The following is a 24,653-nucleotide window of genomic DNA, read 5'->3' on the forward strand; positions in this document are numbered from 1 at the left end:
ATTAAACAAGCCTTACCCGACAACCTTTATTCTGACTTTATTTTCGTTTCCAACAAGGGAAATGCGTAATAATACCTTTCTCTGGTATCAATACCAAATTTTGGTATTCATGGACCCTTTAAAATTTGTCTTAAGGATTATGCAAGAGCAAAATGTGCTATCATACCAATTTTAGGTATTGTTTTGATATTGTAAAATTGCAGAATTTGTCAATGGTCGAACACCACATTTTGGTATTCTTTTGGTATTACAGTATTTTATCAAATTCCTCTGAAACTATGGGAAAATTTTGACCAATTTTGACAAAATAATTAATTTTGCGCTAAAATGATGTCTCAAAGCGAATGCTTTCATTGAAAACCGGAAATTTCAAACTTGATTTCAAACATTTTTGATATACCCGCTAAAGAAATGACTTGAAATTGTGAAAAAAATTCTAAGTCAGGATGCCACATTTTGGTATTATTTTGGTATTTAAAGGTTTCATCAAATTCCTCTGAAACTATGGGAATTTTTTTTATAAATTTTGATGAGATAATTAATTTTGCGCTAAAATGACTTGAAACCCAAAAATGTTAAAGCTGATTTTCAATTTTTTTATATACCCACTAAGATTAAAAAAAAAAACGTTGAAATTTCTCTAAGTTGGGATAACCAAATACTTTAAAAAACGAGTAAATCGACAGATTATTGAATTTTGGTGAATTTCAATCCAGTTTCATTTTAATAACACTTATTTTTCAATCTTGTTATTTTTCAGAATCTTCAAGAACTTCAAGCACAGGCCGTTCATCAATGACAAATGCATTCGATGTGGTGAAGAATATCACTAAGAACAACATGGAATCATCAGGTGAGTAGATTTGGCTGTTGCATATGGATCATTTCCGTTTTTTCACTAACTGCAACTGCTGCACTAAAAATGGTATGAAAATACCAAATTTTGGTATTTCTTGTGCAAATACCAGCGACCAAAATGTGCTCTTGGTTGCCCAGTAATAGATGGTAAAATACCATGAAATCATACCAAAATCATGTATGTGGAAGACCACAGGAATACCAAAATCTGATTTTCCAAGGGCGCGGGAATACCTAAAAATAAAACCATGGCAATACCAAGTTTTGGTATTCAAGCAATGTTCAAAAATCCAGAAGACCTCAACTTGGTATTGAAATGGTTTTATTTTGTGGTATTATTTTACCTTTGGAATAACATGGATTGGTATTGTTGTGCCCTTCCACATACAAGACTTTGGTATGATTTCATGGTATTTTACCATCTATTACTGGGCAACCAAGGGCACATTTTGGTCCCTGTTATTTGCCCAAGTAATACCAAAATTTGGTATTCCCGTGTTATTTACCCCTGCTCGGGTTGTTGAAGTTTTTTTGCATTTTTACTTATTCCGCCTCCTGTGATCCAAATTTGATTTTGCGCAACTTTTTTCATGCAATTTACCGATGCTCCGGAATCAGTTCCTTGGGCTTATACGAACCCAACGCAACAAAAAGCACCTCGATCCGACGCTCCGTATTGAACTGATTCGCGTTCGAACAAAACCGTCGAATTTTTTTATATATATAGAAGATTGCTAAAAAAATAGGAAAAAAATAATTTTTCAACCTGTCAAATTTCAACTTTTTTTTCTGTGCACGCACGATTGAAACCAAGCATACCTTACATTACATTGTATTTAATGCATTGCCAGACCTAATTATGGTAAAAACATGAAAACACGTGCGTCTAATTTGAGTGAACCAGTGTTTCTAAATATCATTACATCTTACATCTAAAGCATTCTTTATGGTAGATTGTACCCCTAGAATGATTCTTTTTGTCTTCCTGCTGAAGGAATTACTTTCAAATTGCCTTTTTATTGCCAACAAGAATCAATGCTATAAAGCGCGACTCCCCTATGCGATCAAACGCTCAATCCTGTCGAACCCACCCAACAATGCAGACCGTTAAAAGTTTGCCGTACTGTCTAACGTTCGTGCTCGGCGTCGTCGGGGTGACCCTGGAGGACACCTTGGTGGAGGTGTTCCGCCGGTACACCATTCCGATACAGTACCACCACAGTCCACTGCTGATTGAGCACTTTTCGTTTGACGAAGAGACGCAACGCCTGCAGAAGGATTTAATCGGACGGATTTTGACCCGTGTTGCGGACGCAGTGTTGCTAGTTCGATTCGATGTGCGGGGCCAGGCGTCCAAAAGCAACTTAATTTTCCTCGATGGGAGTGACGACTCTTTGGCACGGTTTATTCACGGCTGGAACCGGCAACGGTACGATCGGGGAGGTTATTACTGTGTCGTGGTTTATGGGAGCGATGGTGGAGTTGGTGGTCGTGAACTGACCAGGAAGATATTGGACGCCATGTGGAAGCTGAGAATGTTGTACGTCGTTGTGCTGACTGCTGACGATCGTGGAATGAATCCGGAAATGACCACTTTTTGGCCATACGGACGGGCTCACTGCGGAGGTGTTAGTCCGATTGTGGTAAATTTCAATTCGAAGGAGTTGATAGCAGATCGGTTGGCCAATTTCTTCGGATGTCCTTTGCGAGTGGGAACTTTTGAAAATCAACCCTTCATACGGTTGAACTGGGACCGGTACGGCAAGACGCAGCTGTTTGGATTTGAAGGATTGTTGGTGAACGTGTTGGCTAAAAAACTAAACTTTTCGATCGAAGTGGTTACGCCTCCGGGAAACGATCAGTGGGGATATCCGAGAAAGGGTGGTAAAAGTACTGGGCTGATGAAACTCATGGTTGATGAAACAGTCGACTTTGGAATCAGTTCGTTGGGATACACTGAGGACAGAAGTGCGATTTTACTACCGGGAATTCAGCATTACACCTCATACGTAGTATTTGCCGTCCCTTCAGGAAGACCGTATTCTTCGTTTGAAAAACTGTTCCTGCCCTTCGACGAGTACTCCTGGCTGGCCGTTTTTGTGACTTTGGTAGTGGCGACTGCAATCATTCTAATTATCAACACCCAGCCAATATCTGTCAAAAATTTCATCTACGGACACGGCATTTGGGGACCTCTGACCAACATGATCAACATACTATTCGGTGGCCCACTGGACAAAGCACCCAAAGGAACGTTCGCCCGAACGTTGGTCGCGATGTGGCTCATGTTTACGCTGGTGATCCGAACCGCTTACCAAGGATCTCTCTACAAATATCTCCAGGTGCCGAAAAATTTCTCAGCACCACTGACGATGGACGCCCTGGACAAGTCTGGATTGCATTACTACATGATTGATTTGGCATCTGAATTCTTCGTTGATTACCCCAACGTGCTTGCAAGGTACAATCGTAATTTTATTTGATTCGATTCAATTCCCCAAAAGAACACTAATCAACCCCCTTCCAGAACGCACTTTCTCCCCCACGAGCGGCCACTCTCCGATTGGATCAACAAAATCGGCCGAGGCGAACTCGTCGGCGTTGTCCTGTGCCTGGTTGATCACGTGGCCTATCACAACAAGCAATTCCCCACGGACGAGTTCGTCTGGGCCACCAAAGAGTACGTCGTGGGCTTTCCGATGGCGGCGTTCTACCCGATGCAAACGTTCCTGCGCGAAACGTTCGACCGCGAGATTCAGCTGATCGACTCGTCCGGGCTGATTCAGCACTGGGTGGGCCAGAGTGCCGATTACGACTTTAGTCACGATCGGCGCGGAACGGCGGTGACAAAGGCGCTCAGCTTCGGCAACATGTTGGGGGCGTTTCAGATTCTGGGTGTTTTGGAGCTGGGGGCAGTTTGCATGTTTCTGCTGGAGCTGTTGGCCCAGAAATGGCACTTGCTGCGACGTTTCGTCGACTGGATGGAGGAGGACAATCCCGTGCGGAGTGCGAAAATCATAATCGTGAAGCCTAGTTTAATTGTGTTGGAGACAGTTTTGGCTACACCCAAACTTGAGCAGCCAACTCCTCTGTGAAATGTGACGACCAAATGTGCAGTTATTCAATAAATCAAAAGCTTGCGGACCAGTTGTGGGAAATGATACTGTTTTTTTTAAATTTCAGGAATTTTTTGGGCATTTTTTCATTAAAATATTATTGAAAACAAAAAAACGACAGTATTCCAACAGTTTTATTCATTTGTTTTATGTATTTAACAAACATTGAAATCTGGTTAAGCCGGTGCAAATATGTTTTGTAAGAAGTTTATATTCCACGATTTGAACAAAGTTTAAACTGCAAACCTAATTGTGCTTTCATTGAAATTTTAAAAGTAAAAAGAACATTTTCAGGGGGGCGACATAAACTTTGACCTCAATAAAATTTATTTTCAGGTTTTTGTTCAAAATATTCCTGAAAATCAGAGAACAAAAAAATATTTACAGAATTTGAAATTTTCATTTTTAAATCTTGTAAAATCCTTTGTAAACTATTTTGAATACATTAATCGATCAATCAATCAATCAATCACATTGTAGGGAACAGTTTGCTGAACAAGTGACCTGAAAAATGTATCAGTTTTGGTTCGTAAAATAAAAAGGTACAGGTGGTTATGTTCTACATGACCAATATGACAAAGAACTTTGTACAAAACTCTGAAAAATCATTCTATTTTTATTTATATTTTTTAATTCTTTGCCAATTTATTTTATCTTGAATAATTAATTCTAATTAAAAATTTTCAATCATTGGCACCTCCATGTGTGTGTGAGCAATAAAATTACCGCCCTGGATCCGTCTCTGACGGATGCTCGGTAAACACTAAAACTGTTCAGTTCGCATGAAACGTGGCAACATGGTGCAAATTTTGCCTCGTCTCCTGCTTTCTTGAACTGTGTGGAAAATTCCACGCAACAGTGCCTTGTTGCGTTACAGACCCCTTCCCCAGTGCCAAGCATGCAACATTTTCGTAACGCGCGACATTTTTCGTTTTTCTGGATTGACACCTCACCAGAATAGAGCCCTTAGGACAAAGTTCTTTGTCAAAAGTGACTTTCTCCAAAATGTCTTGATTTAATTCCCTTTTAAATGATGAAGTCCGCCTTCAAAGAGCGCCCCCCGACGAAATTTTTCGGTATACTCAGCAAAATGTCGCGAAAGAGCCCTTCTTTCATTTTGCTAAAAACAGACATGCCGAATTTTTTATTCAAAATGTTCTCGGAATCACTTTAATCTTTTTACAAATGTAGAATTTTTGGGACCACAGACGAAAAAGCTTTAGAAAAAAAGTATTTCCATAAATTCAATGAAATTTTGCCTTCTTTTTTTGAAAATTTGGCTTAAATTTTGAAGTCTTTTTTCAATTCGTTTGATTATCATGAAAATATGATGTTTAATTCAAAAAAACACTCTAAAGCAATGAAAATTAATGAAACATTTCAAATCGCTAAATACCCATATTGCAAATCATGAAAATATTAGTATTTTCATGAAATACGATATTTTGTGAAAATTTGAGTATTTAATTTAAAAAAACTCTAAAACAGTGAACATGCATGCACAAATTTCGAATCGTTTAAAACCCATATTTCAAATAATGAAAATAATAATATGAGTACTATCAAATAAATACGGTGTTTTGTAAATAATTAAGTATCTCATACACAAAAATTTAAATAAAAGTGAAAAAGCATAAAAAATACGCAAAAAATTAGGGAACATCCACAAACCACGTGGATACTTTTTTTGGAATTCTCAACCCCCTCCCCTCCTCGAGGACAATTGTCCATACAAAAAAAAATCTTTTTGTATGGAGCGTGTAAAATCGCTAACACCCCCTTCCCCCCCCCCTCAAGTGTCAACGTGGTTTATGGATGATCCTATATGAAAATTTTAGTATTTTTTAAAAAAAATACGGAATTTTGTGAGAATGTGAGTATTTTTCAAATTATGATATTTGAGTATTTGCAAAGAATACTGTATTTTGTCATTATTTAAAAGTATCAAAGCATAAATACTTACTACATTTTCAAAAAATAAATTCCAAGTAAAGTGAATTTTCCCATGACCCATGAAGGGTATCGGGGCCGCATTTACAAAGTGAATTCAGTGCAGAACGCAATCTGTACTGTAGAGATAACATCGCATTGCAGCAATCATTGGTTTGGGCGTAAGAGTATATATCAAAAATAAATGTCTACTATAAAAGTGGTTTGGTTTTAAAATTCTTGAAACAAAAAATATAGTTTAGGTTGACCATTATCCAATCTTGATAAATCGTTCTGTCATTCCTTTCATCAGTTCATAATTGCACCATTGCAGACAAATGAGGAATCAGATAGGGGTCATTCCATCTGAAGCGGAACAGCATTTGAAAATTACCCTCTCCGATCCTGCTCAAATTTGGCAGGGCTGTTGGTACTATCAAAACATGCAAGAATCCTGAATTTCATCCAAATCGGACCACTCCCTCCATTTTTATACCCTCCCAAAAAATCGACTTTTTGGCGATTTTGGAGCGAACCTCCTAGTCTCAAACGACGAAAGCTCATAAAACAACAAATCTTAGAAGGTCGGTCTAAGCCTCAATTTTGAAGGAAATTGGACGTTGAATCCATTTCAGTGATAAAAATTTTGATTAATTTATTTTTTCTACCTGTATTGCGCAATTGAAAACTTTAAACGGCCGTATCTCAAAACACCCCAACTTATTTTTTTGATTTGACCTCACCATCGTATTTCTTGGACAATTTTACATAAGAATCACTTATCGACAGAAATAAATATGTTTCGTTCCAGAGATATCGAATTTCAAAGTTTTGAGTATTTGAGATTACCTACATCAGCTTCATTCGCCGCATCTACTAGAAGCACACAGGCGGACTGATCAATAACTGCTACCTGATATTCTGGGAGATGATTACTCTTTGGGGGACCACTGCACAAACTTCCCAAAGGAACGTTTCCTTTGGCTCTGCTCATGTTATGGTTGACCTTCACCTTGGTTATCCGGACAGCATACCAAGGGTCACTCTACAAGTACTTGCAAGTACCGAAGAACTTTTCCGCTCCATTGACCATGGATGCGATTGACAAGTCGGGTTTGCAACCCAACGTTCTTGCGAGGTAAATTAAATTGCAAAACACAACCCAACAAGTGATCCTCTCCCATTTCAGAACTCAATATCTACCATTCGACGTATCTCTGTCGGACGCAATCGATCAAGTTGGCCGAGACGTGCTGAGCGGAGTCGTTCTTTGCACGGTTGATCACGTGGCCTACCACAACAAGTACTCCCCAGCGGAGGAGTTCGTTTGGGCTACCAGAGAGTACGTGCTGGGAGTTTCGATGGCCGTGATCATCAGATCATCGATTCGACGGGATTGCTGCGACACTGGGCTGGCCAGAGTGCGGATTATGACTTTACGAGTGATCGTCGGTTTAAAGTGTAGGTTGATTTTGCGACTTGTGGATTGGCTGCAGGGGTGAGCGTGAATTAGAAATGTATGTCATCAAATGCTGACGTAATTTGATGTGTCAATTACCATGATAATGTAGCCTTGTGTAGTTAATAAATCTTGGAATGGAAACAATGGTATCTAGTTATGATGACATATCCATTACAGTTTGTAATTGATAGCTTTTATAAGCAACTACTGTAGTTAAAATCGGTTTTACTCTCAGCAATACCCTCTTTGACCGTCGAAACGCGCCACGATGCAGATCTACTTCATAAGCTTCTGTCTAGTGGTAATTTCCGGCACTCAGCTGGAAGAAACCATCGTAGAGTTGTTCCGAAGATACACGCCTCCAATTCAGCGTTGCCACAACCCTCTATTGATTGAGTACTTTTCTTACAACAAAGAAGCTCGATACCTGCAGCAAGATCTGATCGGTCGACTGTTGAACCAACTCGATGGCGATATGCCGCTGGTCCAGTTCAACGTACGCGGAAAACCGTCCGTGAACAATCTGATCTTCGTCGATGGGTACGAGTCATTTCGGTGGTTTGTCACGCGCTGGAATCGTCAGCGGTACGACAGAAGCGGATACTACTGGATCGTGCACCTGCAGTCCTTTGGCGAAGATCACGACGTTGTTGAGCGGATTCTGGAAGCCACGTGGGAGCTGCAGATTCTGTACGCGGTGGTGATCGTGGCCGATTATCAGGAGGAAAACGTTGAGCTTTTTACGTTTTGGCCTTACGCCGATACCCACTGTGGGGATGTGAATCCAGTAAAAGTCAATTGGAGATCGGTGGATTTGCTAGCAGACCGATTGGAGAACTTCCACGGTTGTGTGCTCAAAGTTGGTGCCTTCGAGAATAGACCTTTTGTTCAGCTTGACTGGGACAAGCTAGGTAATACGTATATGATGGGATTTGAGGGATTGCTGGTGAATGTATTGGCTAAGAAGTTGAACTTTACCGTAGAAGTCGTCGTACCACCGGGGAATGGTCAGTGGGGATATTTGAAAAAGGGTGGTAGAAGTTCGGGCCTCATGAAGCTTCTAATGGAAAATGCAGTGAACTTTGGAATTTGCTCCATTGGATTCACCGAGGAGAGATCCAGTATGCTGTCACCGGGGATTCATCACCACACAACATACATCGTATTTGCTGTTCCATCCGGAAGACCGTACTCTTCTTTCGAGAAACTGTTTTTGCCATTTTCGTGGGACACGTGGTACGTCCTGTTTGCAACTTTGTCAGCAGCTTTGGTGATCATCATCAGCATCAACACAAGGTCGAAATCTGTAAAAAACTTTGTGTATGGTTCGGGAATTCGTGATCCCGTGACCAATTTTATCAATTTACTACTCGGTGGACCACAAGATAAAGCTCCCAGGGGTACATTTGCCCGAACGTTGGTCGCTTTGTGGTTGATCTTCACGATGGTAATCCGGACAGCATACCAGGGATCACTGTACAAGTATCTCCAGGTGCCGAAGAACTTCTCTGTCCCGCGGACCATGGATGCGATCGACAAGTCGGGCTTGGACTACTACATGCTCGAACTGGCCGCCGAGTTCTTTTCAAACTACCCGGAAGTGCTCGCAAGGTAGACCAAAAAGCACTATAATTGTCCTAATCATTAAACAAAATAATCAATTTCAGAACGAAATTCCTGCCCCACGACAAACCTCTCCTGCACGCGATCACCAGAATCGGCCGAGGTGAGCTGAACGGAGTCGTGCTGGTGCTGGTTGATCATGTGGCCTACCACAACAAGTACTTCCCGGCGGACGAATTTGTGCAGGTCACCAGCGAGTACGTGATTGGTTTCCCGATGGCGGCGGTCTATCCGAAGCAAACCTTCCTGCGCGACACCATCAATCGGGAGATTCAAATGATCGACTCGTCCGGACTGGTGCAGCACTGGGTGGAACAGGGCGGGGACTATGACTTTGAAAGTGATCGTCGCGGAGCAGCGGTGACGGTGGCACTCAGCATCGGCAATCTGATTGGGGCTTTTCAAATCTTGGTCGTGCTGGAGCTGGGAGCTGTGCTGATGTTTCTACTTGAAGTTGGAACAAAGTGGTGTCGGGTGATGAAACGATTCGTTGATTGGATGGAGGAAGACAAAAGCGAACATGATTCGGAGGTTCTTTTTGTGAAAAAGCACAATGTTTTGAAAGAATAAAAAAAAACAATTTGGTAATTTTACAGCAAGTAAAATCAATTAATTGTCTCGTAAAACCAACATTTGCTTGTCTCAAATTGAACCTCTTGCCTTCGATGACATGGTCGATTTCAATTCAAAGAATTTCAAACGGCACCAGTGAGAAATTTGCTCTCTCTCACACAGCTTGCTATGGTTGAGGAGAGAGCTTTCACTGAGAGCGAAAGCGGAAGAGAGTGCTATAAAAAGCTGCAGTATTGTATGGCGTTGGGGCAAAATTTAACTGTTGGATTGCCACGGATATTTCAGCACAATATATGGAAAATGCTAAAACTTTTTTTGTATAAACTAAAAATAAACTCATTATCTTTTTGCGACAAATTAATCTATTTATGATTGGAAGAAATCCTTTAAAATTGAAAGATGGTGAGAAAGCAAATGCACACACACACAACAATCGACTACAACTTCACCCTAACGATGCCGTTCGTTCAGTGCTGATTGAGCTTCCAGTGAGAAAGGATGCCCAACGCGATGCTGTCGTGCCGAAAATTGGTGCTGGAAAGTTACGACACGGAATGTTGGGGCAGGTTCGAAGCTTGAGGAGTATGAAATGAAACTTGGTCCCTGGAGAGATACGATCTTTATCTCGACAGTGTTTGGGTTGTTAAACAATTGCAGTGTTCTAGAAAACTTTGAGGAATTGACTGAAACTAAGTTTTCTGATCTGATCTAAAATAAAATATCGAAATTTTCGATGCAGATTATATTATTTTTGCCTCATGATTTAAAATTAAAAGGAAAAAAACTCATTACATTTTTTTTTAAATACCTAGGAGATTCGAGTTATTTTAATCATTTCAGCTTGTGAGGCAAGGAAATTAAGAAATTATTTTCCTTTAGTGTCACGTTCAAAGTTTGTGAATAGAATTCATAGTTTATTGGATTTGATAAAAATAAGAACTTTCTGTAATTTTAACATAACGTTCCGTGAAATTTGGTGTTTTGAAATTAATTTTTGAGCGTGAACAATTACTGAGTTCGTTTAAACATACAGTCCGGACTCAATTATTCGAAGGCCTTGGAAAAAAATTTCGCTGACATGTTTTTGGTTGTCGAGCTTAATTATCACCCCTTTACAGTCCAGACTCGATTATCCGAAGGTTTGTATGGTACTTCGAATAATCGAATTGTCACAAAAAAAATATTTTTCGTATTTTTTTATTTTCTTACTTTTAACATCAAATTTGAGTTTTGCGACCCCATTTTAGTCAACTTTGAATATTTGATTGCCTTTTAAATTCAAAAAAGCATTTTTTCAATGTTTCAGCACCGCCATCTTGGGTTCAAAAATTCTAAATCATTTTAGAGTAGTTATTATATTAAAGCTCAAAAATCAAAAATTGGACAACAAATTTTTTTTTTCGTGATTCGATTATCCCGAGCAGGGGTAAATAACACGGGAATACCAAATTTTGGCATTACTTGGGCAAATAACAGAGACCAAAATGCCCTCTTGGTTGCCCAGTAATAGATGGTAAAATACCATGAAATCATACCAAAGACTTGTATGTGGAAGACCACAGGAATACCAAACCATGTTATTCCAAGGGTAAAATAATACCACAAAATAAAACCATTTCAATACCAAGTTGAGGTCTTCTAGATTTTTGAACATTGCTTGAATACCAAAACTTGGTATTTCCATGGTTTTATTTTTAGGTATTCCCGCCCTTGGAAAATCCGATTTTGGTATTCCTGTGGTCTTTCACATGCATGATTTTGTTTTGATTTCATGGTATTTTACCATCTATTACTGGGCAATCAAGAGCACATTTTGGTTGCTGGTATTTGCACAAGTAATACCAAAATTTTGTATTTTCCTACCATTTTTAGTGCCGCAGTTGCAGTTAGTGAAAAAACGGAAATTATCCATATGCAACAGCCAAATCTACTCACCTGATGATTCCATGTTGTTCTTAGTGATCTGTCGATTGACTCGTTTTTCAAAGTATTTGGTTATCCCGACTTAGAGAAATTTCAACGATTAAAAAAAATCTTAGTGGGTATATAAAAAAACGAAAATCAGCTTTAACATTTTTGGGTTTTAAGTCATTTTAGCGCAAAATTAGTTATCTCGTCAAAATTTATAAAAAAAATTCCCATAGTTTCAGAGGAATTAGCTGAAACCTTTCAATATCAAAATAATACCAAAATGTGCTATCCTGACTTGAAAATTTTCCACAATTTCAAGTCATTTCTTTAAGGGGTATATCAAAAAAAAATAAAATCAAGTTTGAAATTTCCGGTTTTCAATGAAGGCATTCGCTTTGAGACATCATTTTAGCGCAAAATGCAGAGGAATTTGATAAAATACTGTAATACCAAAAGAATACCAAAATTTGGTGTTCGACCATTGAAAAATTCTGCAATTTTGCAATATCAAAACAATACCTCAAATTGGTATGATACCACATTTTGCTTTTGCATAATCCTTAAGACAAATTTAAAAGGGTCCAGGAATACCAAAATTAGGTATTGATACCAGAGAAAGGTATTATTACGCTTTTCCCTGGTTATTTACCCATGCTCGGGTTATCCTAATCAAATTTAATCAAACACAAGCGCAGCCAGCCCGAACAAAGCATCCTGGAAGATCTTGAAGTTAGATTACGACCCAAGTTCTTTCTTGTCATTATTGATGATTGTAGTAATTTCGAGATCACTCGAAATGTTTTACACTCATTAAAGCGGCCAGGCCTACTGCGTTGCATTTGCCGCAGAGAGGATTCTGTGAACGGATTACATTTTACAGAATGTACAGGGGAGGAAGAATGCGTGGACATACCGTACCAAACGCTCCGATTTTTTTTCGTGATTCGTGGCCTTTGGATAATCGAGTCTGGACTGTACTACTCTAAAGTGTTAAAGAATCCAAGATGACGGCCAAAACGGCGAAATGACGAAATATTGAAAAAAAAAATACATTTTGAAAATTAACAGGCCATCAACTATTCAAATTTGACAAAAATGGAGTCGCAGCACTCGAATTTGGTGTTAGAAGAAAGAAAAGAAAAAAAAAACACAAAAAGTTTTTTTTTTGTTTATGACTTGATTATCCGATGTCCCAGACAAACCATCGGATAATCGGACTTCGGATAATCGAACTTCGGATAATCGGACTGACTTCGGGTAATCGAGTTTGAATTGTATTTAGAGTTTTTGTTAAATTCAGAAGCAAAATAGCATTTTTTATGAGTTATAAAATGTGAGTAATTCTCTGAGATTTCGGTCATTCGATTTTTTTTGTATTTTTTAATCCGGCTGAAACTTTTTTGGTGCCTTCGGTATGCCCAAAGAAGCCATTTTGCATCATTAGTTTGTCCATATAATTTTCCATACAAATGTGGCAGCTGTCCATAGAAAAATGATATGTGAAAATTCTAAAATCGGTATCTTTTGAAGGAAATTTTTGATCGATTTGGTGTCTTCGACAAAGTTGTAGGTATGGATATGGACTACACTGAAAAAAAAAATGATACACGGTAAAAAAAATTTGGTAATTTTTAATTTCACTTTTTGTCACTAAAACTTGATTTGCAAAAAACACCATTTTTGATATGTTTTAGGGGACATAAAATGCCAACTTTTCAAAAATTTCCAGAATGGGCAAAAAATCTTTGACCGAGTTATGATTTTTTGAATCAATACAATTTTTTTCAAAAAATCGAAATATTGGTCGCAAAAATTTTTCAATTTCATTTTTCGATGTAAAATTGAATTTGCAATCAAAAATGACTTTAGTGAAATTTTTATAAAGTGCACCGTTTTCAAGTTATAGCCATTTTTAGGCAACTTTTTTCAAAATAGTCGCAGTTGATGATTTTTTAAAAATGGTGCCCATGTTTGCCCACTTTTGAAAAAAATATTTTTGAAAAGCTGAGAAAATTCTCTATATTTTGCTTTTTCGGACTTTGTTGATACGATCCTTAGTTGCTGAGATATTGAAAAAACCAACAGTTTTTTCTCCATACCATTTTTTAAATTTTATATGGCAACAAAAATTTCACTTAGAATAAAAAAAGAACAGCACGATTTGGAGAAAACAAAATCATCTGATTTGATAAAACTTTCTCCCCTCGGAATTTCATCTGTTTTCACACGTGGATTCTAATTCTGTTATTGTTTTTCTTTTATCTCCTTTCCTAGGATAGCCTAGTCCCAACGGAACATTCAGTGTTGACTCTTGACTATCATTTTAAAATGATCAACGGTGGTTTCTCTTGGCGCCGCACAATTTTCAGACTTTTTCAAAACATCAGCCCCCGATGACGCCCACAGCCCAGATAATTCTGTAACAAAACCGAAACAACAACAACCGAAATCCGGAGTTTTCTGGGAGAGGTCCTTCCCCCCACCCCCGCCGGTAATGATGATCGTGATAACAGCCGTTATTAATCCCAGCGGAAGAAGGTTGAGTGGAGCTGGGACCGGATGTGGGTGGTTGAGAGGGGGAGACGACCGACAAAACTTTATCGTCGTCGGTCGGCGGGAAAACTGCGAACTTCCGGGGCGCCTCATGTGGCCGATGATAAGCGAGTCTGGCCGAAAATTGTTCCTATTCATGAGATTGCACTGGGGTCGGGGTCGGAGTTTGGATCGAGAGCTATTAGCGAAAGACTGCTGTCTGAAGTGGAGTAAAAAAAAACGACGACGACGACGACGGTGATGATGCCTCGGGGGGTTGTTTAGGCGAGATTTTGGACCCCTCGTCGTCTCCCTTCCCTAGAAATACACGGAATAAACACTTCCGTGGTCACGCCGGCGGGATGGGCCGCAAAGTTAAAGTTTGACCCGTGGGGGGAAAATGTGAAGCGTAAATTGTTTTCGTTTTTTGGGTAAGGTGAAAACTTTGTGATTTTCCGGAGCAGGGAGGGATGATTGAATTAGTTGCCAAAATGGATTAAATTTTGGCAGTTCACGTTAACGAAGGCAATCAAAACAGATCACTGTGCTGTGGTTTTGTAAATTCAATTTAGCTCTTTTATTGCATTAAATTAAATCTCCCTTTTGGGAAATTATACCGATATTTTTTATTGGTGATTTGTAAAATTCACTTAAGTGTAAGCAATTGAGAAAAGTGACGATTTAATCGCATTTACTTAACCCATTATCACGAAAACGTCAACCCTCGTGCAATATTAATAACTCTGTGCTTAACACCGCGTAATGAATCCAGCACCACCAACTGAAACAAACGGGCAAATGACTGCAAAGCTTACCGTTTAAGCGTTGAATGAAAAATGTGCTGTTTAAGTAAGTTGCAACAATTCTCGACTCGTTTTCATCCCAACAAACCAACCGACCGACGACGACGAGGGCACACCATCTGTCTCCATCAGTTTGAGATTCGCACTCTTCCTTTGCTACTTTTGTGAAGGAGTTTTGCTCAAAAAAGGTGAAGAAGCAAAAAGGGGTGAAGTCATAATTTATAGCCCCTTAAATAGTTGGGTAATTAAATTAAACAGTCGGTGTCTTTGGCGGCTATTTCTACCAAATGATGATAAATTGGTGGGATTTTATGAGTGGGGGGTGAAACATGAAGCGCCTCCACCGAAGAAGCGAGCTCGTCTATCTTCCGTGTTTGTTAAGGTGAAGAAGCGAACCAAAGCCATTGTTGCACGGAGACCATCGTTAACTTTGAAAGAAAATTCTCTCTAATGACGAACCTTGCTTCGTCGACTCGAGAACAAAATTTATATCATACACGCGGGAAAGGTGTGCAGCGGGTCGGTGTGTGTTGTTACTTGTTGTTATTATATTTTATTTTTCTTCGCCTCCCCTCTCGTGATAAAAGGCTCCTTCAACGACAATTGCCGGAATGTCGATTTCCATTTCGAGTACCTGCCTTCGCTTTTCCGCCAGAAGCAAATATTGTGCGGTGTCTTGTTGTTTGCATATACCTCCATCGGATGGTCGTTATCTCAAGACGATGATGATGATGATTGTTATTGTTGCTAATGTCGTTTGAATCATATCCAAAGTTGGGACAAGTGTTAACATGGGAAATTCCAAATATTTCCAAATGGACCTCCAAAAATGCTCTGAAGTGATCTTGGGAAATGTAATACAAGCTGGTCAATATTGCGGTGATTGAGTTTTGAGCATTTTATTGCACTTGCGTTTTGAACTAAATTTAGTTTTATTAGATTCGACTTCAGTAATGAGACATTACAAAAATCGTAAAAACTAAGTGAAGTGATGTGTAATTGATCACTTTACATAAGATCATGCTGTTTTGACACAGCCTGCGATTGTGACAAGTAGCCAAAGGAAATTTTTGTAAGAGGTCGTTTTGTCCCTCTCATTAGGTGCTGAACTCAAATTTGATAGCATGAATCATTTTATAATATATAAGTTATAATCACATAGAGTTTATCATATAGAGGCCTATAATATCTCACGAAGCAGTTGTTCAGCATTTTCTCAAGTTCTGGACACATGGACCCATGCACCAACAGTCAACAAAGTCTGATATTTTTTTTTTAATAAAGCAGTTTCGGCGTGTTTTCAAACTTAAATAATATGGCTTAGCTAGTTCATATGAAAAAATAATGGTTATTTTTTTCTTGTTCGTGTAAAACTTAACTTCAGTTTTATAAATGATCATTTTTATAAAATTGTTATTTTACAAAACCACACCTTGCAAAGGTGTACAAATATCCGTTTTCTTTTAAAAACGCGATTCGGTACAAATTCATCGGATAATCCGATTTGGTCCGGAACCAGTTTGACCGCGTCTGGGACACGTTTGCAATGGTCAACGGACGAAGCTACCTTTGTTTAGCAACAGCCCAATTTGTTTTGCTCTCAAATAAACTTGCATAATTTAATATAATTATTTGTTTTTTTCTCACAATGAACGATTCTTCATAAATAGGAAGTTCCGATTGTATACAAACTTTTCCCAGCTACACTATTTCATCCTTTTTCAGGACAAATTAAATCCTCTTCCAACTGATTTTCCTTGGATTGACATAATGTTTATGTAGTAGCTACAAAACGCTGGAATGCAGCTCAAATAACCATTGTGAGAAGCAAACGGTTGGGAGGATGTTGATTTTGATCTGAGCAGCATCATTAAACTTGCAAAAAAACGTTTAAAATAGTGCATTTTCAGCAAACAAGTGCAACCTTTCATTCAAATTCGCGAGAATTTTTTTTTCTGTTTACAACCTGCATCCTATTTTCCAGTGAACTGTGCAAATGTCCTGGATGACAGGATGACAGCAAGGATGACAGTGGTCGAGATTTTCTGCAGACAATCGAAAGGTGCTGCAGACTTTTGCTCGCAAATAGCCTAACTTTAGGTGGCGCAAGCTCGGGTTAAGTGTATAACAGAAAATGATGGAAGGATCGCCGGACTGTGGTGGAGGTGGGGAAAAATGAGAGAGCCGCTCAAAAGAGAAGATTCACAAAATTGAGCAAACGATCAACGCCGGCTCACTTTTTGAAATTCTGTTCTTCCAAAAGAACCATGCAAAGGCTGAGAGATTTTCAACTTAAGTTTTGTAAATCAGCAAAAATAAAAAAAATCGTCAATTATCCTGCTCTTTGACCAATTAAAACTGTTTTTTCAGCACTCACTAGAATTCATGTAATAAATATAAAATCAAAAATATTTGTAATTAAACTTTGAATTATTTAACTATAAAATGGTATGCTTCTAAAAAGAATCTTTGAACATGTCGAAACTTGAATAAATATAATGAAGAAAAAGTTTCAAAAATATATTTTATCCCTCTTTGACCTGAGTGAAACTTTGTTTTGATGGGTAAATTTGGTCCATTTTTCAATATCCCTCAAATGCAATAAAAAATGATTTTTTAAAATTATAATTCGATCCGATTTGATGGTGTACTAATTTATTTTAAAAATAAACTGCTTGATCTTCAAAAATATCTTCAACCCTTAGATATTTGTCAACACTTATTTGAAAATTTAAGGCACCTTAACTGAATAACTAACATATTACTGCGGGCGTTAATAATTAGAGTTCACGCGCGGTGATACGACCGCAAGATAATGGTCGCATGACAGCCGCATGACAACCGCAGAACAAATTTTTGGCTGTTGTCAAAGGTTGCCTTGAGTTTTCAGCTGACTTTTTGGAAAACATTCAAAACAAACCAAGTTGACAGCCAAATCAACGCAGAATTTCAGTTCAACTTGCTGATTTTCACACTGCGGCAGTTAGGCGGCAATTATCTCCTGTCACTCACAGCGATGGAGAAACGTGATTTTATCTCGCAATAAGCAATAATCTTCTATCAATCATCACGCATTGTTGACGTTTGAGTAACGTAAACCGGGGTGACTTTGATAGGATTTCAATTTGTTTTTGGAATATTTTCCAACAGGTACGGGGTTTTCTCCAGATTATTACTTTTAAAACGTGTACTGGGGTAGGCCTCACAAAGTCCATGCACTATTTTGGAAAAAAAGTTTTTTCAATAGTGTTTAGAAAAAAAAAGTTACGTTAAAAATTCTTAGTTTAAATTCCGGGGTGACTTTGATAGTAATAGTTTTTCTTGTTAAAATCATATTTAAGATGATCAAACTTTATTTGTACGTTAAATGTACCATTACTGAAGTAGGGGAAATATACCCATTCTAATCACTCTAAGCCGTTCGACCAATTTTCATCACTTTTGCAGTTTTCCGCTATTAAATCAACATTTTCAGATGTATCAACGAAGAAGAGTTGCTTGCTCACTTTTATTTGAACTATTTATTACTTTGGAACAGTCAAAAACACTTTATGAAAGCAGTAATTCATGATCAAAGTGCTGATAGGCCGATAATAGAAATAGGCTGAGAAAGGGTATATAGTTCCCCTAGCTGATATAGTTTATAAAAAAAAATAGTTGACTAAGATAATAAGCTTTGTAACAATATACATATACTTTTTTGTTAAAATTGCTGAAAAGTCCGAATTTTGCCTGAAATTTGTTAAAACTAGTTTTGTTTATACAATTATCGATTATACAATACTCCAAAGAGAAGCTTATGTTGGTGCTCTTTCACTCACTTCTCATCAAGCGTCCATGGCGCGTTGATAGCGTGTCGGTTCAATAACCAAACAAGTTGGTGGTTTAATCCTCGTTCTGTTAAGGGTTTTTTTGTGAAATACAACCAAAAAGCCGTCGGTAATGTCGAAAATTGTCGGTAACGGGCAAAAATGTCATACCCCTATATCGCAAAAAATGCATGAGGACAGTTTTCATGCAGATTTTGATATACTTTCATGCCGCCAGGCATCACAATCATGCGACCGCCGTTTGTGTGTAGGATTACGAAAGAAATTAGAAGATTTTAAGTTGATTTCAGGCATTATTAAAATATTAAAAAAAAATCCTGAGTTCCATGAACATTTTCACGACATTTGTTGATTTGGTTAAATGGTCCCCGTGGAAATTTTAACGATTATTTATATTGAAATTGTATTAAAGATTATATTATTGCTTCATGATTTTTTAGTTAAACTTTCAAGAAGATTTTTATTGAGTTTTTAATGTTTTGGCTAGTCAACACCTTGTTTTATTACACTCAAAAAAATGAGTTCGCGTAAACGTGAACAGCGTTCATGCCACCGGGAACCAGGAAGAAAACTGGTTAACTTTTATAGTGCATTGCACCATGAAAGTGAACAGTTTTCTTCCTGGTTCCCGTTGGTATGAACGCTGTTCACGTTTACGCGAACTCATTTTTTTGAGTGTACCATTAGTTTGCAGTGCCTACTATAAGTCAGTTTTTCATAATTCATCTTCGAAATCTTCGTTTTAGTTATATTCCGTAGAAATGTCATGTCGAACAATACATTTAGAAAAAATCACTGAAGAAAATTTTACAGCTGATTGAAAAATATTAAGAATTAAAATATGAAAAGCACTTTGTAAAATTCGAACAAAAAAAATAATTAAAGGTCATTTTTTCCGTTTTTTACGTTCCGTGAAATGTTGTGCTTTGGAATAATGGTCCCCGCGAAAATGGCATTTTATGAGCGTGAAAAATCACTAAGCCTACAAAAATATCATTAAATCGTGATCCTACACGGAGAAAAAAGAGTTCCCAAAATCGTGAACAAGCGTTCATGAAAATGGGAACCACGAACAAAGTGTTCAAATCCCATGGTACGATTTTGAAAAACGTACCATGGCATTTGAACACTTTGTTCGTGGTTCCCATTTTCATTTACGCTTGTTCACTATTTTGGGAACTCTTTTTTCTCCGTGTATTTGCCATCATCTGTTTTCTCAACACAAGGAAAAGCTTCCTTCGCGGTGGCAATTTCATTAGCGACCAATCCCATTTCACCGCACCTTTTCGATGCAACCCGGAAGTACAAAAAATCAATTAGTGTAGTATTATTGATCAGGTCTGACCTGCTCCCGCAGTTAGCCGGCCCAGAATGTCACCGCCAGTTGAAACACACAAGTCTGGCGGGGAAGGGCAAAAAAAACCAACAAGTCAAACAATATGGGGATTGGGAAAAGGGGTGGGGTTCACGAGCCCTGCCCAGAAGTCAATATTGATAGTCAATTAATTATACAATTTGCACACCGTTTTGCAGCACAAACACACAGCCACACTTACACCGACGCCGCGACGGGTTGAGGGGGAGGGTAAAAGTACTCCGTTTTGTATCACATCATTGGCAGCTATTAAACGGTCGTAAATAATTCATTGGCCGGTGTTTCCCGCTCTCTCTGGCTTGCTTCAGGTTTGGGCTGGGGAGGCTTTTGAAGCCGGATTCTGCTTGCCCCCATTGTGGGGGGAAAATCGGGTTGGAAACGGCGCAAATCGCGCGCGAAATGGCTTGTAAACAAAACAATTTAATGCAAATGGATAGTTCTCACCTGGGTCCTGTTGAAGCCTTGCGAGTTAATGGAGTGGCAATTGACTGGAAATCACTTTGCTCAGCTGTTGCTTAAGACGCGATTATGATATAGAATTGATTTATTACTGCTAATAATTGAAGCAGTCAAGCATTGTCACCCGAGCAGGGGTAAATAACACGGAAAACCCAAATTTTGGTATTACTTGGGCAAATAACAGGGACCAAAATGTGCCCTTGGTTGCCCAGTAATAGATGGTAAAATACCATGAAATCATACCAAAGTCTTGTATGTGGAAGGGCACAACAATACCAAACCATGTTATTCCAAGGGTAAAATAATACCTCAAAATAAAACCATTTCAATACCAAGTTGAAGGCTTCTGGATTTTTGAACATGGCTTTAATAACAAAAGTTGGTATTACCATGGTTTTATTTTCAGGTATTCCCGCGCCCTTGGAAAATCAGATTTTGGTATTCCTGTGGTCTTCCACATACATGATTTTGGTATGATTTCATGGTATTTTACCATCTTTTACTTGGCAACCAAGAGCACATTTTGGTCGCTGGAATTTGCACAAGAAATACCAAAATTTGGTATTTTCATACCATTTTTAGTGCAACAGTTGCAGTTAGTGAAAAAACGGAAATGATCCATATGCAACAGCCAAATCTACTCACCTGATGATTCCATGTTGTTCTTAGTGATATTCTTCACCACACCGAATGCCTTTGTCATTGATGAACGGCCTGTGCTTGAAGTTCTTGAAGATTCTGAAAAATAACAAGATTGAAAAATAAGTGTTACTAAAATGAAACTGGATTGAAATTCAATAAAATTCAATAATCTGTCGAGTAACTCGTTTTGCAAAGTATTTGGTTATCCCGACTTAGAGAAATTTCAACGATTTAAAAAATAAATCTTAGTGGGTATATAAAAAAAATTGAGAATCTACTTTAACATTTTTGGGTTTCAAACTTAAATTAAATTAAATGACTTGTCATTTAAGCGCAAAATTAATTACAGTGGACTCTCTGGCTGTCGATCTTCTCGATATCAATATTGCTCCAGCTGTCAATAATTTTTTCAGTCCCTTCGAATAGATTGCTTTGATTTTTTCGTTCTATAATTTGATAACTCTCGTTCTCGACGGTCCCTTCAATATCGACAACGAGAGAGTCCACTGTATCTCGTTAAAATTTAAAAAAAAAAATCCCATAGTTTCAGAGGAATTAGCTGAAACCTTTCAATATCAAAATAATACCAAAATGTGCCATCCTGACTTGAAAATTTTCCACAATTTCAAGTCATTTCTTTAGGGGGTATATCAAAAAAATCTTAAAAAATCCAGTTTGAAATTTCCGGTTTTCAATAAAAGCATTTGCTTTGAGACATCATTTTAGCGCAAAATTAATTATTTTGTCAAAATTGGTCAAAATTTTCCCATAGTTTCAGAGGAATTTGATAAAACACTTTAATACCAAAATGGCTTAAAAATTTTACACAATTTCAAGTCATTTCTTTAGGGGGTATATCAAAAATCTTTAAAATCAAGTTTGAAATTTCCGGTTTTCAATAAAAGCATTCGCTTTGAGACATCATTTTAGCGCAAAATTAATTATTTTGTCAAAATTGGTCAAAATTTTCCCATAGTTTCAGAGGAATTTGATAAAACACTTTAATACCAAAATGACTTAAAATTTTTCCACAATTTCAAGTCATTTCTTTAGGGGGTATATCAAAAATCTTTAAAATCAAGTTTGAAATTTCCGGTTTTCAATAAAAGCATTCGCTTTGAGACATCATTTTAGCGCAAAATTAATTATTTTGTCAAAATTGGTCAAAATTTTCCCATAGTTTCAGAGGAATTTGATAAAACACTTTAATACCAAAATGACTTAAAAATTTTCCACAATTTCAAGTCATTTCTTTAGGGGGTATATCAAAAATCTTTAAAATCAAGTTTGAAATTTCCGGTTTTCAATAAAAGCATTCGCTTTGAGACATCATTTTAGCGCAAAATTAATTATTTTGTCAAAATTGGTCAAAATTTTCCCATAGTTTCAGAGGAATTTGATAAAACACTTTAATACCAAAATGACTTAAAATTTTTCCACAATTTCAAGTCATTTCTTTAGGGGGTATATCAAAAATCTTTAAAATCAAGTTTGAAATTTCCGGTTTTCAATAAAAGCATTCGCTTTGAGACATCATTTTAGCGCAAAATTAATTATTTTGTCAAAATTGGTCAAAATTTTCCCATAGTTTCAGAGGAATTTGATAAAACACTTTAATACCAAAATGACTTAAAAATTTTCCACAATTTCAAGTCATTTCTTTAGGGGGTATATCAAAAATCTTTAAAATCAAGTTTGAAATTTCCGGTTTTCAATAAAAGCATTCGCTTTGAGACATCATTTTAGCGCAAAATTAATTATTTTGTCAAAATTGGTCAAAATTTTCCCATAGTTTCAGAGGAATTTGATAAAACACTTTGATACCAAAATAATACCAAAATAATACCAAAATGGCTTAAAAATTTTACACAATTTCAAGTCATTTCTTTAGGGGGTATATCAAAAATCTTTAAAATCAAGTTTGAAATTTCCGGTTTTCAATAAAAGCATTTGCTTTGAGACATCATTTTAGCGCAAAATTAATTATTTTGTCAAAATTGGTCAAAATTTTCCCATAGTTTCAGAGGAATTTGATAAAACACTTTAATACCAAAATGACTTAAAATTTTTCCACAATTTCAAGTCATTTCTTTAGGGGGTATATCAAAAATCTTTAAAATCAAGTTTGAAATTTCCGGTTTTCAATAAAAGCATTCGCTTTGAGACATCATTTTAGCGCAAAATTAATTATTTTGTCAAAATTGGTCAAAATTTTCCCATAGTTTCAGAGGAATTTGATAAAACACTTTAATACCAAAATGACTTAAATTTTTTTTCACAATTTCAAGTCATTTCTTTAGGGGGTATATCAAAAATCTTTAAAATCAAGTTTGAAATTTCCGGTTTTCAATAAAAGCATTCGCTTTGAGACATCATTTTAGCGCAAAATTAATTATGTTGTCAAAATTGGTCAAAATTTTCCCATAGTTTCAGAGGAATTTGATAAAACACTTTAATACCAAAATGACTTAAAATTTTTCCACAATTTCAAGTCATTTCTTTATGGGGTATTTCAAAAATGTTTAAAATCAAGTTTGAAATTTCCGGTTTTCAATAAAAGCATTCGCTTTGAGACATCATTTTAGCGCAAAATTAATTATTTTGTCAAAATTGGTCAAAATTTTCCCATAGTTTCAGAGGAATTTGATAAAATACTGTAATACCAAAAGAATACCAAAATGTGGTGTTCGACCATTGACAAATTCTGCAATTTTACAATATCAAAACAATACCTTAAATTGGTATGATACCAAATTTTGCTCTTGCATAATCTTTAAGACAAATTTTAAAGGGTCCAGGTATACCAAAATTTGGTATTGATACCAGAGAAAGGTATTATTTTCCCTTGTTATTTACCCATGCTCGGGTTGTCAATAAATATCACTACTTTCAAATTCAAGAATCAACAGACTTCCAAAACTAAAACACAAGAGAGTAATCATTACTCAAACTGAAACTGCAACTTAATCACACGGTCAGACACCTTCACCCCCACCCAACCAGTTGAGCTTCTTGGCGCAAAAAGGGCAAAACTTTAGCGTGTTCAAGTGCAAGCGACCGGAAGTAAACTAGTTAGTCTTTGGAGCTTTCTTTCTCGTCTGAAAAGCTCACTCTGATGGAAGCTTATTTGCATAAGGTTTTTCTGCTGCGTTTAATTTAATTAATTAAGTTCCTCCGCGAAGAAAGCTGCAGTGAATTCCATTTTACAACGAGATTTTACTCGCAACCGAGAAAAAATCGGAAAATTCTTAAAGCAACGGAGAGCGGGTGGAGTCAAAAGTAAATAAAACTCTTCCGAAAGTTGACTAATTGTTAGGAACGAATCTTTGCGAAACTTTGCCGGAGATCAACCTGAACCTTGACTGACCAAACTTTGCATTTCACTACAGGGGGGAAAATGGTTCAACTATGGAGACACATTTCAGCACAAACACACACACATCACTCAAGAAGGGGAAAAGTACTTAAACTTTCCCGCCCAAGAAAACTTATTTATATTTATTCCAAACCACAGCCTTCTTCGGTTTTTGCCTACCTCTA

The 24,653-nt window shown here is 37.3% G+C and overlaps 2 protein-coding genes across 2 annotated transcripts in view; both read left to right on the forward strand.

The window, feature by feature from the left end:
- The first annotated feature begins 1,955 nt into the window (after window positions 1–1,955).
- On the forward strand, window positions 1,956–3,967 carry LOC120422525 (uncharacterized). Its single transcript, XM_039585983.1, has 2 exons — window positions 1,956–3,319; window positions 3,386–3,967. The coding sequence occupies exons 1-2, from the start codon at window positions 1,956–1,958 to the stop codon at window positions 3,951–3,953; spliced, it is 1,932 nt and encodes a 643-aa protein (XP_039441917.1). The 3' UTR covers window positions 3,954–3,967.
- A 3,027-nt stretch (window positions 3,968–6,994) lies between these two features.
- Window positions 6,995–24,653, forward strand: part of LOC120422524 (uncharacterized) — a 43,759-nt gene continuing 26,100 nt past the window's right edge. The window contains exons 1-4 of the mRNA XM_039585982.2: window positions 6,995–7,041; window positions 7,093–7,324; window positions 7,640–8,976; window positions 9,033–9,519. Coding sequence (XP_039441916.2) covers window positions 6,995–7,041; window positions 7,093–7,324; window positions 7,640–8,976; window positions 9,033–9,519 — 2,103 coding nt within the window. The remainder of the gene's footprint in view (window positions 7,042–7,092; window positions 7,325–7,639; window positions 8,977–9,032; window positions 9,520–24,653) is intronic.

The sequence above is a fragment of the Culex pipiens genome, chromosome 1 (genome assembly GCF_016801865.2).
Source record: "Culex pipiens pallens isolate TS chromosome 1, TS_CPP_V2, whole genome shotgun sequence".
NCBI lineage: Eukaryota > Metazoa > Arthropoda > Insecta > Diptera > Culicidae > Culex > Culex pipiens.